The sequence below is a fragment of the Sylvia atricapilla genome, chromosome 7 (genome assembly GCF_009819655.1).
Source record: "Sylvia atricapilla isolate bSylAtr1 chromosome 7, bSylAtr1.pri, whole genome shotgun sequence".
Classification (NCBI taxonomy): domain Eukaryota; kingdom Metazoa; phylum Chordata; class Aves; order Passeriformes; family Sylviidae; genus Sylvia; species Sylvia atricapilla.
This window is the reverse complement of record NC_089146.1, coordinates 15,192,868-15,209,833: the sequence shown is the minus strand read 5'-3', so window position 1 is coordinate 15,209,833 and position 16,966 is coordinate 15,192,868. Positions and strand designations below refer to the sequence as shown.

The 16,966-nt window shown below is 37.8% G+C and overlaps 1 protein-coding gene across 4 annotated transcripts in view; it reads right to left on the bottom strand.

Annotated features, from left to right (window-relative positions):
* Window positions 1-16,966, bottom strand: part of ZNF385B (zinc finger protein 385B) — a 125,899-nt gene that overhangs the window by 38,782 nt on the left and 70,151 nt on the right. For 2 of the 4 annotated variants that reach the window (XM_066322720.1, XM_066322721.1), the window contains exon 2: window positions 15,575-15,705. The exons of 1 other annotated variant lie outside the window; for it this stretch is intronic. In XM_066322720.1, the coding sequence (XP_066178817.1) occupies window positions 15,575-15,705 (131 nt within the window). Of the gene's footprint in view, window positions 1-438; window positions 545-15,574; window positions 15,706-16,966 lie in introns of those variants that run through there. One more of the 4 variants, XM_066322723.1, reaches the window with a different exon arrangement.

Sequence of the window (16,966 nt, the reverse complement as noted above, 5' to 3'; positions counted from 1 at the left end):
TCTGGAATGATCTACTGAATTATTTAATGATGCAGTGTTGTTACAATGAATTGTGACAAAATCTAAAAAAAACCCTGAAATAAATGCCCTTGTTACCCGTTTCTTCTATTTCTAGGGCACAGTGAGAGTTCCAAGTCTAAAAGCTGAAAATACAACAAAACAAATTTTTTTGTGACTTGTACAATTTACAGCATCACCCTTCATAGTGTATCATAATTATACATGCAGATTAGAAAGGTTTTTTGAGCAAACACTTTATAATAGATACGGCAGTCAATATATACTATTACATTTATAATACATGTCAAAAGATTGCTCTATTATTAGGGAAGAATTAGTTGGATTTTTTTCTTAACTCGAAGCTATGTTTTACGTTTCAACTTAAATACTAAGTGTTAATCAGTTAATCTAGAAGAAAACAGTAATGTTCAAAAGTACCTCAACCATTTGGAGTGTCTGAGATCGGTGAAAAGAAATAGCAAAAGTACCCACAAGTGTCTGCAGTCCCGTTTAAAAAAAAAAATACAAAGGGAAGAAGTAGTGATCAATGACTCCTCTGTGCATTCCAAATAACAATCCACAGCGCTAGCGCGAGGCAAGGCACTTCACCACCACACAACGCAGACTGTGCACAAAGTCCCAGTTTCAAACAGATGTAGCAGCACAAGGACAAAAATCCACGAAAACAATACAGCCCATGCTGCCTCCAGAAAGTACCACTTGTGATCCCCAGGGGAGTGGGTAATGATCCTTCCCAAACCGGAGCCCTGCATGCAGGCTGCTCATGATTAGAATTCAAGAAGTGCAACATTAACAATTAATAGGCTTTAAATATATCAGAAACTGGGGTGGATTACAGCATGCTGGAAAAATAAAATGGTATCTCTCTGCTAGGAGATTAATGCTGCAGGGTAAACTGATCTTAGATCCCTACACAAAATTATCCTCTTCACTGCAGGGAGAGAGATATTTGCTGAGGTATTTATTAGGAAATGATGCAGCATAGTTTGCCCAGTGGGGAGTACCAGTATTTAAGAACCAGATCTATAAACCAAAATAATAACAGAAGCTAACAGCTACCACAAATGCAAATAAAAATTGGCACTGTGCTGCTTATGCTACAGGGGGATTTAACAAAGCAATTCATAGTGCTCTGGTAGTCATAACTAGGTTTAACAACCTGTTAGTATACTGTTCTCCTATTTCAACTGGTTTAATAAAAAGTTAAATTTAAAAATGTCTTTTCAAGAAAGTTGAAGATACCATCTTTTTTGCAATGAGTCTCGTTAAAACCACCCAAACTATCAAAGTGAGCAAGGATTAAAAGAATTCAGGCAAAAATACTCTACAGCTACTGAGATTTGCAACAAGAACTTTAAAGGCACCTAGGAATTACAAGTGTAGCAACATACAGGACAGACAGGGGCAACACAGACATTGTGTTTCCTTTCACTTTTTTCATATTTTCCCACCAAAAATTTTCCAGACTCTGGTGTTTTCTGTGTATTTGATAAATTCCAGTGACTTTCTCTTGCATAGTTACCCCTGAAACTGATGTAAACCAGTTTGCACACTTTACATGCACTCCCAATGCCTAAAGTCTTCAGTGCCAAGAAATAATACTTTCATAAAAATCAATTTTATAAAACCTGTATCACGTCCCAAGTTATCTTTGTACTACTCAGTCATTCTGTGCATGGAAGTCATTCCATTCCTTTCTACATTCTTGTTGCCCATCTCAGTTCTGCCAAAAATCAACTAATTCAATAAATATATTGAAAATATGGACAAGAACCATAAAAAATACCCTGGGTACATCACTATTGAACTTTGAGCTAATATTTTCAAGGAACCACTACTATAAACCTAAGCTTTCATTCCCAAGTCTTGATGGCCAATTCCTAGCACACTACTTTCTATGTCAAGTTATGTCAATTTTTACTTCCATGTGCCTCACTTTAGAAATATCTAGATGTAAATTTACCAACCACTATTGTCTGGCTTGTCAGTCTCATCAAGGTGTTTCACAATTTTTGTGGTCTTTCTTAATCCTCGCTGCCTTGGAGAGTTTTGCCAATAGCAAATTTCCTCAGCTCACTTACCTCCCAAGCATCTTCTTGTCATGCAAAAATCCTCCTATGCCAATTTCTTAAAAACCTTTGTCAAGAGGTTTTGTGAAAAACCTTGTTGGTAGTTCAGATTATGTAGATTTAAACATCCTTGTTCACATTGTCGACCCGTATAAACAGGCTGGTAAAGGAGGACTTATCTTTACAAAGGAATTATGTTGACACTTTACAGGCAGTTTACAGGATGAGGTGTTCTATTGTACTGTTCTTATTGAGGTACCTGTTCATTTGCCTAGTAAAAAAAACCACCCTTTCATTCTCCATAGAATGGGTTTAAAAAAGCTGTATCATATTTGCCACCTTTTAGTCCTCAGGTACAAAGGCAGTTTTAGATGAGCTGTTACACCTTATCATCAGCAATTCAAGAACTTCATCCTTGAATTCTCTTATCATTGTTGCTACCAGAAAATCTCCCTGCCCTGCTGTATATTATGGTACCACAGATTCTTCTGGTGCCTCCTGGGAAAGGAACCAGACTACAAAAAGACATGAAATTAGGCACAGGAAGAAGAAAAAAAAATGTGTTGGGAGAAATCATTTTGTAAAACTGAAGTTCTGGTTAGTTTGAAAGATCTCTATTACACAGCAGACTCTAAAACTACCAATTTGTGAGCCTCAGAAATAAATTGCAATGATCCTGAGGAGAGGTAGGCGCCCTCTTTTCGTAACAGAAGCATAACCTTAAACCCGAGTAAACTGAAATTGTGACTGGCGATGTCTGTCCTGTTACCACTTATCAAGATGTAATTCTTGGGTCAAATATAGAGTTAGCTGGTACACAAGCTTTTGTAAACATAATATTGGTAGTGGTGATAGGAGATGTAACTCAGTATCACTTAACCAGTAGGCATTATGAGCTTCTGAAAAACACAGAGTGGCCTTCAGCATACTATGCTGGTTTACTTGGATAAAGAGAAGTTTTAAACCATATGTGGAATGAACTCACAATATAAGACACAATTTCCCTACAGAAAAAAACCCACTGGCATACATAAATTAGTGATGCAACATCTAAACTAAGTTCTGTAACTCCTTGTGTGTTTGAGCTCCAGTTGTTATGAAAGCCAAACACAGTGCCACTGTGGAGAATGATCATACACTGAATTTTATCATAAATTCTGCCAGATATGTACAGCCCCCTACCATAACTGTACATATCACAACAACTAAAAGAGTGACAGAAGTGAATACACATACTCAGCAAAGCACATATTTAAAATGCTCAGCATAAAATCAGAAACATTAACATTATGATGTAATGCTTGGCATGCTTAGCCAACACAAACCAGCAAAAATCTGTTCTCTCCACATTTGTGCTGCTTTTGTTTCAACAGGGAACATATTTCTCATTTGACTAATTCCAAGCATAATTTAGTGTTCAAGTCACAGCAATTCTGTTATACATTTAATTGCTGATTTTGCATTACCAGGAACATTTGTGCCAGCTCTACTGATGGAACTCTACCTGAAAGGAGGTCACAGCAAGGTGAGTGTCATTATCTTTTCCCAGTAACAAGAGGAAACATCCTCAAATTGTACCAGGGGAGGCTTAGATTGGATACAAGGAGAAATGTATTACTGAAAGGGTTATCTAGCATTGCAATTCTGCCCAGGGAAGTGGTGGAGTCTCCATCCCTGGAGATATTTAAAGATGTGTACATGTAGCACTGAGGGATATGGTTCAGTTGTGAACTTGGCAGTGCTGCAATAACGGCTGAACACAATGATCTTAAGGGTCCTTTCCTACATAAATCACTCTGTGATGTGAGCAACTTTCTTTTCTTGCAGGAAAGCCATCAATATTCCCTGTGCATCAGCTCTCCAGAGATGCATTTCTGTAGGATGACCCAGGCTCTCTAAGCACCACCTCCCTCTTCACAACATTTTGGGGGTTCTTAAAATACAGGCAGATGTAAATAGCCAATAACCAAACCAGAGGTGACTCAGATTCTCAGCAGCTGATTTGGAGACTTGTGCAAATACTTCATTGAACAAAAAGAATAATCAATGTACAACATTATAGAGGTGGTTTTTTGTTTGTTTGTTTGTTTTTACTGAGAGTTGCTTTAATCACTTTTTTTTTAAGGAGACTCTCTCAATGTACTTACACATAGCACATTTGCACAGAGCAGGAAATCTGGATCTCAGGGAAATCAAGCTCAACCATACTCAGGTTACAGAAAGTCCTTGATTTTAGTTTTTCTTTCTAAAATGCTAAGTAGATGTCTCCCCAAGTGCAGTAAAACACTAAGAAAGAATCCATCCATTAAGAAAGAATTCAGACCACAGGGACTAGCATCTCCCTTTCTTTACGCATGATTCCTAAAATATGAGTAAACTGATTCCTAAAATTCCTAAAATACAACAACACTGTACTCTGAATGCAGCTTCTGAAGGCAAATCTCTCTGAACACAACCTCTTACTATGTTTGTCTGTCCCCTCAATTTGGCAACAAGCTCCAACCTCTCTGAGGAAAACCGTGGCTGTGGTATCTGTGACCTCCACACACTACTACTAGTCAGTGTAATCAGCCAGGAGCATCTTAAAACAGACCAAAAGTCTTGCTGTAATTCACTTGTTTATGTCAGATACTACAGCTATCTGTGAAGAGCTGCTGAAATAATAGTGAGTACTGAAAAATAAAAAAGGAAAGAGACACCTTTGGCATTCACACTTTTACTTCATTTTTAGTACAAGACAACTAAAAGGACACCCAGAGCTGGAAACAACTTTTATATCTTAAAAGTATTAGAAATACGAATAAATTCAGCTTCCTCATTCTCATTTTAGATTAAGGTTCAGATAATTTTGCTTTTGAAATTTCCACATTATTTCTGCTAACTGAGCTGCAGGCATATATCCCTGGACTTCAGAAATCTATTTTCTATCTCCAGCTCCTAGAAGCTAAATTTTTATCCCTACATTTTTATATCCAGTCCTATGGTATCATGCAGAGCCTCTCGATGTGTTACCCTCTTGCGTGTTTCCCCTTTAAAATAAAGTTTGCATGGAAAAATGAAAAAGATGCTGATTCTCTTTCTGTTTCTGTATTCACAATCATATAGAACACTGAAAGTGATGTTTCAAGTGATTTACAGATTTGGCTTAGGCCAGAGGGAACCATTATATCTGATTTCCCAAAAACTTTATTACATAATTTCACTCACTGAAAAGGTTCAGCCCTTCCTATTGCAAAGTCCAATAATTTCTGGTCAACCAGAGCCTAAATTTTAGGGGAAAAAAATCTCAACAGCTTGATTTAAAAGTTTCTAAATAAGTTAATTTACATCACTGTGGAAGAAATACTTTCTGAATTGTTATAAGCCACTCAATCTAGTTGTGCTTCTCTATAAAAGGTCACTCAAACCTCAAATACCTTCTGAATAGTGCAGGCACTCACACTGCAATCATGTCAGCCCTTAACCTTCTCTTTGATAAACCAAACTCTTTAGGCTGCTCACAGTAAAAACCTTGATCAATTTGCTAGCTTTTCTCCAACTCCTTTTCAGATTTTCAATATGTCATTGAAGCCCAGATACTGAAAGTCAGAATACATGCTCAAATATACTTTAACTACCTAATTACAGCCTTTCTGTTTTAACAACAAATGCATTCATCATCTTTCCTCAGCATTGACTTGGGAAGCAGAGCCCTAAATCTTTACTGACATGCCCATTTATCCCTCCTGTGTGCTAGCACGAGTAATTTCACCATTGCACATCCTTCTCTCTCTTAGGATGTTTTCTGACCCAGCCTTGTAGAGGGCTAAAACAGCATCACACTGGGAATCTTATGTTCAAGCAGCGAAAATAAGATTTCAGTAAGTGGTGTAGGTTTTTCAGTAGGTGCTTTCAGTAAGGTTTGCACCAAGGAATTTGCAAACCATTGTTGGACCAAGATAAGGAGGCTACTGATGAATCCCAGTCTTCTCAGTAGAATTTTCTTTCTTCTAACCCAGTTCTGAAATAATGGGTTAGACCAACATAAGCAAAAGGAACAACTGAAACAAAACCAAGGATTTTCTAGTCTTTTGCTCTTCTGGCCTCCTCTGTCTTTGCACTACTCTGATTTAGATTTTTAGTGTCAGTTACTTGGTGTGAGCAAAGATAAACAAACCCTCAACTCTCCCTACCTTTCTCTTCTTTCCATATAATATGATATGATTAAGCACAGAGGTCAAAACGTAACTGAGAAAACACCTTTAAAGTATTTTTCACTATTGTTTTTTCAGTGCTGTGAATATTTCTTCTGCCCTTCCTTCCCTTCACACTTGTATATTTATTGCATGTTAAATAGAATTTCTGGGTTAGAAAATCATAATCAGAATAGTCTTAAATTTTCAGAGTTTTCTGAAAATTAAATACCACTGCTGTTGGCTGTTTCAGAAATATTTGTGTAAAAGATTATTAAAACGTAATATTTGATTCCTATTGAAGTACTTGACCCAAAGAAAAAATTGTCAGACACCACAGAAAAAAATATTCTAAATCTGCTCTCTGCTTCTTCTAAGGCTTATTCTCAACCAAGGATATAAATACATTAAAGGACTGAGTTTGTTGTATGAGAACACCAAAAATAGATTTAACCTTTATGGTAAAAATTGTCAAATTTTCTGCTCCAGACAAGACGGGAGCCTTTTGTGGGTGAAATAAAGAACAGAAAGCTGCTGAGAATGTTTTAGGATAAAAGAGAATTCCTCACCAAATAAATGGAGAATAAGTAAAAAAAAAAAAAGCAAGTATCTGTGGCTCAGTGCTTTTTGTTATATGAAAGTGAACCAGCTTTAAGTATTGGACAGCTTCTTTTTTAATCCATCCAGATTACTACTCTACCATAATACTTCGTATCTGTAAAATGAACTGCTGGGACCATGATAGACCAAACCTGAGAAAAAGAGTAAAGTCCAAATCCAGCGTTTAAGCTAATGCTCAAGACAGTTTTCTTTCCCTCTGTGGCTATGCTGGCTCACAGGTTTAACTGTACATGAATAATTTCTTCTGAGTGTTATGTTATTCATTTGTAAAATGGGGATAAAAATATTTGCAACCCCATAAAAAAGCTGAAAGGTCTAAATTACATGGTAAAATCATCTGATAGAAGGTGTTCTATAACTGCTATTTATTATTAAAGCTGCTGTTATTCAGAGCATTCAGCTGTGTTCAGCTAAATAAAAAAAAAATACTGTCTTGCCTTCAGATCCAGCAAAAATAAAAACATACTTTAGTTTGAGACTTGCTGAAAAGCAAACAAATAACATGCTCGGAGAGCACAGCTATTCTTGGTACAATACCTATTACCAGCTGGCAGTAAAATAATATAAATAGGTAAAATAATACAAAAAAGTACCTTTCAGCAGAATCCTGCCGAAAGATTCAAGCCCAAAAATTTTTACTCAGAAAAGAAGCTTAGATAGTACATGGGACAAACAAGATTCCTGAGTTTTCCTTTCATCTTTGAGATGGTCCTTAGCTATGACCCTTTTCTACTTAAAAGTCTGCTCTAAGTTTTGATGAGTTTTTCCTGCTCCCAGGCTGCTCCAGAACACCAAAACACAAAGATGAATGGTACTGCATTAGGTATACTTGAATTGCCACTACAGTTCTGAACTATGCTGAGAGGTTAAGGACAAATTCAGAGCTTTTGATTAATTCTGTGAACAAGAGAGAATAGAGACACAAGAAATCTAGTCTTCTGAAATGAATTAACATCATTACTTTTCATGTTCTGAAAAAAAAACACTAATGAGAGGATAAAATTTATGTGTATATAGAAACTTGAGTATAAATGTAAAAAATGGCTAAATATAAGTGAGAAGCAAATCAGAACCAAAAACTGTCTAACTATTTTCACAGCTGTCTGCTGCTTTTCACTGTATATAAGAAATAAGGCCTCTTTCACTTCAAAATTAATAATGATATTTCTGATTTGGGTTTGTTTTTCTTGGTTTTGTTTTGGTTTTTTTATCAACAACACACACTACACAAACTTAAAAATGCCTTTGATTATAAAAGTGCTGTATTTAGATATGAATCTTTAAAGGATTCTTCTAATTAAGGTTCTGAAACTTAATGTAGTATCAAAGACTGTTGGTTTGCATTTTTTTCTTTATGTTTGGGGGGGATTTTTTTCTTTAAATTTAAGTAAGTGAGAAACAAAGTCAAGTAGAAGCCTGTCTTGTCTAACAAATAACAAGGGCAAGAAATGAGATTTTTTTTCCCTGGTGGCAACTTGGGGAACCAGCTGAAGTTCACCGTGAAAATGGACAGACTGAATACAGAGAAGACTGGTCTAAAAGGTACAGCTCTTCAATGCAGCCTTGCTCTGTTACTTGAAATGAGCTGCCTGGTGCTGGTTTCCAGCATGCAAAGGAAAGACAAGTTCCACAGTGCAGCTTTAAACTTCAATACGGTATCTTCAGACTGTCATGGAATAGACTGTATTTAGATTAAAAGACTACAAGTACACCCACATTCCAAATGAATGAGGATGACAAGAGCTAAATTTAAGCTACATTTTTATAAAATATTAACCAAAAATTAACGCAGCAATTTCAGTTTTGCACGGAACAATGTGACCAAGGTCTAAGGCAAGGCAGGAAAGCTCACCGTGTACAGTCAGGATACTGCAAAAGCAGCCACTTCATCAGACATATGGAGAATTTTATCTAAAGCTGCTCTAGAATTTTGCTTAGAACTTGTAGGACATAGGTTGGTAATTAGAAACCAGCAAAATTTTTGTAAGTAGAGTAGTAAAACACATGTTACTTGTCCTAAACTACAATTCTGTGACTGCTTGCTTTGAGGGGAGATGTTTTAATCACATTCTATTTGCAAAACATCCTTCAGTTACCTAATGCCTAAAACATTTATTATTAACAACTGTCTCCCTTAAAAAAGCTTCCTCGTACCAGGAATGTACCACTAACTTGACAAGAAAGCAATTCAATGCAGAAATGCAGATAAAGGCTTCTGACCTTTCTTGTGCTGACTAGTAAAAGAAATAAATATTGCTGAAATGTTAGAAAGAGTTTCTGTTATGAAAGATATAAAACACATAGCCAAGAACCAGATTTTCTGGAGGACTCAGCAAGTCATAGGATTTGTACACAGAAACTGTATTTCTTTAAAGAATTAGGATGACTTAATTACTTTTATATGCAATAATGGATGTAATGCAGCAATTTAGGAACCATTTTTCAAAATCCACATAGTGGATGCCAGACTCCTGGAAGGGGTAGGGAAAGGCTGCACCTGGTGACTTCTATTCTTCCCCAGTGCATGTCAGTGCACTTTCTCCTTAGAGACAGGATTCCCTATCTGGCTGCTGATGTGGAAACTGAGAGAAGGAAGCTCATCCATTCAATTCCTCTTTGAAAAATACAAAAGCAATAGGAAAATCTATAGAATAATCAGTGTTTGATGAGATGCTATCTTAAAGCCTGACTGTATTATTTTAATAAACACATTTTCCTCCTCATAATTATATGTATGATACACTAGAAGAAGAGGAAAAAAATGCTTATTTAGGCTCACCAATTTTACAGGGCTGCTCTCTGAGAGATTCCTGACAGGAACTAGGGAACCTGAATCTTTGTGTTAAAATACCAGAAACCGAAAAATCTGTCAAAAATCAACTGACAACCTCCTGCTTTTGGCAGCTTTTCTCCCATATCTATCATACTCAGTGGATCTTACCAGGTGTTTTCTTCAAGCTCAGAGGTTTTTGAAAGTTTCAGGAAAAGATGTCTAATATTTTCATAGGAAAAAACATACCAATTTCAATAAATATTTTTCAGGGCTTCTACAGGCTGAGAAGAATTTTTCCAAAAACTCCTACCACAGCTGAAAGAGTTCTCTGCTGCTATGCCTCAAAGCCATAGAAAGATAAAGAGGGATTCCTGGCTGGGTAAAAAATACCTATGGATACAAAGAAAAGGGACTACAAAATTGAAAAAAATTGAGAAAATTATGACATGGAGAGTAAAGGGGTTCTGTAGCCAGGTACTTGGACAAGGGATAGCAAAGAGTAGCCACAGAACAGAGTCTGTGCTGACAGAATCTGGGCTTTATTATGTGGTCCCTGAACTTCTGCTTTCTTCACCCGTTTCTCAACAAATACCTATTAGTTTCTTATTCCCTTAGTAAATGGCAATAGGGTGATTCCTCATGTTGTGAATTTGATGATTCTGGCTATGACTTGAAAAACACCAACTTTTATATCCATAACAACTAAAAGTGAAGAAGGAATATTTTTAAGTTTTCAAAAGAAGAACAGAAGGCTCACTGGAAGTCTTTGCGTGCCTGCATGACTATAAAGGGTATAAGAAGCTTGTAAAAAAACACTAAAATTTTTTAATTAAAGAAACTCCAACCAACAAAAATCCCCAAGAAAAATATGCAGCTACCCTGCAAAACATCACTCCTAAGTCAATTTCTTAAATTTCCTTTCTCTGCGGTTAATGAATGTGAAGTAAGGCTCTTAAAAAAATTCACCTCCTCTCTGGAGTCAGATGGAGAGGACCAGAAGAGGTCACTTCCCTCCAGCGCTCCATAAAAGGGAAAATGGGAAATCAGAGCACAGGGACAGGGTACTTGGATAAAAAGACTGTAGATAACGGGTTGGCAACATCCAGTTGGCTGCATTTGTAATCTGTTCCTGCCATATACAATCCTGTGCTGCAAAGCGTACTTTGGCACTGCAGCAGGGTGTTAAGTGGCTGAATTCAGACCCTGCTAAGGAAAGAGAAAGCTCCCAAGCCATTGTCCTGCCAAAAAGGCAGAAGAGGCACTTGGCGCAGAAGGGCGAGTGAGGCTGGCGATACGGGTGTCCTGTGCTCTTATCTGCTGAACTCAGCTTCTGCCCTGGTGATTACTGGGCCCTTCAAACGAGAAAGAGATAGGCAGCAAACAAAAATGTGAATAATAACTGAAAATGCAGAAGAGGAAAGAGAAAATTAGTTCCTCCCAGTAGTTGTCTTGGGGGCAGGCCAGGGATACTTAGTCCAGGCAGGGCTAATGTTGGAGAAGAGTCAGAAATTTCTGACTAAGTTGCTAGTCAGCTCCTCTTCCCTTCCTGTAGCACATTCCAGCTGGCTCACCTTCCCTGGCAGATGTAAAATATCTCTGGTCCACTTTTCAAGGGGACTGAGAGAACTCTAATATAAAGAATCAGCATAAAGCTACTTGAAGAGAAATCAGACACTGAAGCAATAACTAGGCCACATTAACCCATGTGTCCTCTAAAACATGAAGGGTATGAACTAGCATTTAGAAACCAATCATGGGCTAGTTAGATGCAAAATGTTTCACTAATGTGAAAGCTACAAGAGATGCTCTAATCTTTGATTACCCCTGAGGCCATAACAAACTCAGAAAGAAGCATATGAATTGCTGATTATTTTCTATGATGATAGAATCTGAGAAGCTGCTGATAATGTTTTTGTGCAGACTGACAGGTCCCTGGCTGTACCACTTCAACCAAATGTGAGTTATGTAGTGCTGCTCTCATTTTAGGACAAGGCAGAATATGCTTGAGTTTGGGGATTTCTTTTTTTGGGGGGAGTACGCAATTTTTATACAGGGAGATAAAGACAGCAATCTTGAAGAGATCAGTGATCTTGATCTTGCAAGATAAACCCTGGCTTTCAGCCACTTTAGCACATGTACCAATTTATGATCACAAAGTATCCTTTCATCATTCAGTATACAAGATAGATGACAGGAGATGAAGAACCAGGGAGGTTTAGAGAAAGAAAGCTATGGAAGGTAAAGCTGTGTGATGGAAGCCAGCCAGTGTAAAATTCAAGATTATGCTATAATAAACACACAAGGGGGATCACAGGAAACTTTGATTTCCACTGACTGTACACTTGACTAAAATATTTTTAAATGTAATCAAAATGTAAGTTGTTTACCTGTTAAAGAATCTTTATAGAGTCATTTTAGTATGCTGAAAGAGAGCTCTGCTTGAACAATATCTTTCAGTCTACATCCATCCCAAACTGGAAGTACCAATTTGGGAAGTTCCTATAATGATGTTTCCCTATTTTTTATCGACAAGAACACTTTAAGTAATAATAGCTGATCATTTGATTCAAGCTCTGCATTTCAGACAGAGGGGCATTGAGCAAGACCATTTGGAACCTGATGTCACCTTCAGATGAACTGCTGCAGCCCTTCTGAGAGAGGGCTTGTCCTTCCATATAGCACCTCAGGTTCAGACTCTGACAGTCTGATCATGCCTCTGCTGCTCTGACAAAACTACTTGGCTGCTGATGTGAAAAGACCAGGGAAGACAGCACCTATTCTGCAATACCTCTTTGCTTGGAATCCTTCATCCTGCCCTAATAAGATCCCCTTCTCACTGATCTGTTGAAACAGAAAAGTTTTATTCCCCCTACTGAGGAATAAAGATACATATCCAGTGAGTTTGTATCATTTTTCCTATATAATAAGTCCTAATGAACAAAGAGAAATTTAATTGGGGCATGAATTGGCAATTACTATACATACATCCACAGCATGTTTAGAACTATTAATAATTTAAAGAGAAGCAAAAGAGAGGCAGCTTAAACTAAATCACACAATTCCATCAAGAAAGAAAGATATGACAGGGGTAGGCATTTCTTTTACAAAATCAGGGTCTGCTCAGTGCTTCAGCTGAAAATACCCCTGGTGGAGAGAAACTAGGAATCAAAACACTTCCACAAACAAAATGGGAACACTAATGTTTTATCTGGAGAATCACAGATGTTTTCAGAGCTGAAAACTGTCAAAGTTAACTAAATAAGAAAGGGTTTACCCCAGATTTTAAATATTTTTCTATAAATAAGAGAAGTTCTTTTGGGAAAAAACTGTAGAGCGTGTTCCTTTGAAGATGTTTGTAGTTAATACATTTTACCTTGTTTTTCTGCCTTGATGGTTACTGTATTAAGTGCCTGTGAAGAAACTTGTCTTTTTTAAGGCCACTGATGTTAAGTTAGAAACCATCTCCTGGCGAGGTTTAGAAAAATGTGTCTGTCTCTGACAGCCATTGAAAATGCAGGTGGATCCAAAGAAGTTTTGTCTCAGACTGTTTCTTTCTGCCACCTTCAGTGAACACATGCAAGCACAATCAGCACCCTGAAAGGGTCTCCTCAGCCCCTTGGAAGACAAAGAGATGAAGGGAAGCACATTGGAGGTTTCCTTGTCTGCAGTCCTTGGCAAATCCTCCTAGGAATGAAATGCATAGATTTCCTGATTGATCCATAAAGCAAAAGATGGCTTTTTTGGCTCTTCTAACATTCACTTCCTGCATAAGATAGAAGATCGTGATGCATATGTTATGGATCAACTGGATTTACCTTCTATAACTCAAAATCTTCTTCTGGAAAAATTGTTTTAAACACTTTTAGATATTATTGCCACCACTTAGGAATGAAAAAGAGAAAAAAAAAATAGACTACACTTACAAAAACCTAGAAATCTACATTTGCAAAGGTTGTGCTAAGTTAGAAGCAAAGCAAGTCCACAGCAGCTAGCATTCATTGTGCCTGTCAGTAGATAATCATGAATGATTAGTTTTCCAATGAACTTTGAAGTCCATTGTGAAAGACTCTTAAGGAAAATCAATATCTGCAAGATAAATGGCAAAGTCTGCAAACCAGAAATAGACAAATACTGAATTACTCCTTCTTAAAGACTTTAAAGATGCAAAATCTGTGGTGTATAGCAGCGTAATTTTATAATTATCAAGAATTCCAAGGAAGGAAGTAGACACCAAGTTGACAATGTTTGCCAATTTACCCCAGGTCTAATTTTTAATAAAACCTACAGAAGTTTGGAGAGAAATGACAGTTGTGAAGGATAAACATGCCAGGAATTAGACAAATGAAAGGTAACCTAGGTAAATATAAACTAGGCAAAACCAGTGTAAATGTAATTAATCTGTCTCTAGAGGCTACTGCGACTCTGATATTCAGTAATACCACCAGAATGCAAATAATGGTTGGTTGAATCTAAAACCACATTTCTATATAAAAGTTTCTCTGAGTCATAATGAACAGTTCTGTGAAAAAGCTCACTTAGAAAACCCATGCAACTGTAAAGCAAACACACCACTAACAAACAAAATTCCTGAGAATATAAGGAAGAGGATGGAAAATTAACATGAATTGCATCATGCCTAGATATGGTAATGACACACTGCTTCCTTAATACGGTATTGAGTTTTGAGCCTGCTCTTTTAATGTACCTGGGTTTTTTCTTATCTTTTATATCTTTGTGCAAATACACATTCCTACATCTCCCTGACAAACACACATTTTTCACATACATGTTTTGCAATGAATTAGGAATATTTGCTACTGTCCATATGCTGGGCTGCTGACACATGAGAGCAGCTGGTTCATGTGTCACCCCCGGGCACCCCACATCATGGTGTGCTGTAGCACAAAACCTGCCAGCAAGGTGGATTTGCACAGCAGGACGAGAATAATGCTGCTGTTGTTTAATTTCAGACAGACTGTTAGTTTGTGAAAGGAAACACTTGGCAGAGGTTCAGCTGGTGCCTGTGTGGTGGTGATGGTAACACTGCTCCCCACAGCCACAGTGACAAGCGCGATGTGCAGCAGTTCAGGTGATGGTCACCTACACACTGTACCTGCTGCCTGGGCAGAAATGACTCACAGTTCCCTTCCTGTGGCCATTAGCTTAAATAGTTAAGCAAAAGTGTGATGGCAAACAAGCATTTTGATAACACTCATTGCATTCTTATGAGCTGATAAAGAAGTGAGAAGTACAGAAGAGGGGGGGTTTTTTAATTGCTGCTCTGATAATACTTCTTTGGTTCTTCATGTTTATTTTGGCAATTTTTTTGGTTTCAAAAAACCCCAAGATACTTTACCATAAACCAAAAATAACAGGTTCACCTTTTTCACAGTAGTTGCCTGTGCAGTTTTACACTTTAATGTTGAAATTATACAGAATTAGAATATCCTCCAGTTGCTTTCCTAGCCATATGAGACTTAGCTTGATTCAGTGTAGGATCAAGAGTAGTGTAGAGTGCAGGATCTAGGTCTTACCTGTCACACCTGTCTTTCCATTAGCCTTTCTTTTTTCCTTTTTTACAGCACATTGAAATACACATGTCCAGACAAATGCTGCAAATCATTCTATTGCTTCTCAAATCTTTAGCATAGCATAAAGGTTGTTTTTTTTTCAGTGTGTAAACACCACCTCAGAAGACCAAGTTAAAAATCAATCAGTGAGAAGGCTGGACACCACTCCAAGCCTTTCCTACAGGGGAAAAGCAACCACCATGGCACAGAAAAAAAGGGCTCCCTAGAACTGCGTAAGCAATGTACTAACATCTTTCTTTAAATGTTTTAAGGCAGCTTCAGTACTGGATATTAGAACCAGATTGGAAAGCATACACTGAAACTAAATGTGGAAACACCTTTACTTACTGTGTTAAAATTTGGGAAGAATCCAACAGCAGAGCTGCTGTCCACAGGGAAGGACATAAAGGGTTTGATATCCAGGGAAGGCTGCATCATCAAGGTAGGTGTGCGCACAAGGGTGGGAAGTGTAGTAGTGCCTGCCAAGAGCAAACAAAACCAGGAATTCATGGTATTCTCCTTTCTGCAACACACACAGCATAGCTGACACAACTGCCAAGAAGAAATTATACAGGGGGTGATTGAAAGGCTCTGTAGGAGTTAATATCATTAAAAGGAACCTATTTACACACAGTACAGATGAGGCAGAGCACTTCCCTATGGCCATGGATACTCAGATGCTGAAGAGAAGACATATGGTATATAAATCACATTGGCAGGTAGAATAAATCCTTTCTACAGCTGCAAAATTCTTCTTGCGCCAAAAAGGCCAGGATGGGTCCCCATGAAAGTCAGATGCTTTTGCAATTCATGGTTGCCTGCTAGATCAGCCAGCACAGACAATAAATACATGCATGCTGAAATCCAAAGGTTTGTTTCCAAATAGCCATCTGCATGTTATTTTTCCCCTCTTCTGACTATCAGGTGCTACACAAACACCATTTCATATAACATGTCAAAAATTGCCTTTTCTATGGTGCAAGGCAAATATTAGAAAACAGACAACAATTAAATAATCAGCTAGCATATAGATGAACACAAATCTTTACATGAGATGTTAACTATTTTCTAAACTGCAGCTCTCCAAACAAAAGTTTTCTAGAAATCTATATGCTGAATTTTTTCTGTATACACTTGAGAATCACTGCCCAGCTAGATCCCAAAGGAATGGGCAGGCACAGACATCCAAATATTCATTTTTAACTAGCTATCTGCTCTATTCACACAATAAGTGTGCCCAGCACACAGCTCCCAGCTATGCCTGTGGGAGTATTTTTTCCCTGAAACCATACAAAATTGATTTCAAATAAAATTTCCCTCATTGAAATATAAAGTGAAAAAAGCCCCAAAAAACCAAAACCCAAACAGAAAAAAATTACACCAAACCAAACAAATCCCCTCAGTGTCTCATTGCTGGGTTGAATAAATAATTCAACACTGACAGGAGCAGGCAGTGGAACCTAAGTGTCCCACACCTCTAAAGGAGGGTGAGTCACTCTGTCTCCTACCTCTGTCACAATTTCTCCATAATTACCTGCTTTTCCCACTCAGCAGTGGCCACACCTGGGAGCATAACAGGTCTCTTAGGAACTTTCCTTGTCTCGGGCTTACACAGTACCTGAGCTTTTTCTCACAGAAGTCATCTGAGCTTTTCTAACCTAGCCAGGAAGGGGATGGGCAGGAGGGAAAGCGAGGGGGACTGAGAGGCAGTTAGGAGGGGGTTAGGAAAGTAAACAAGCA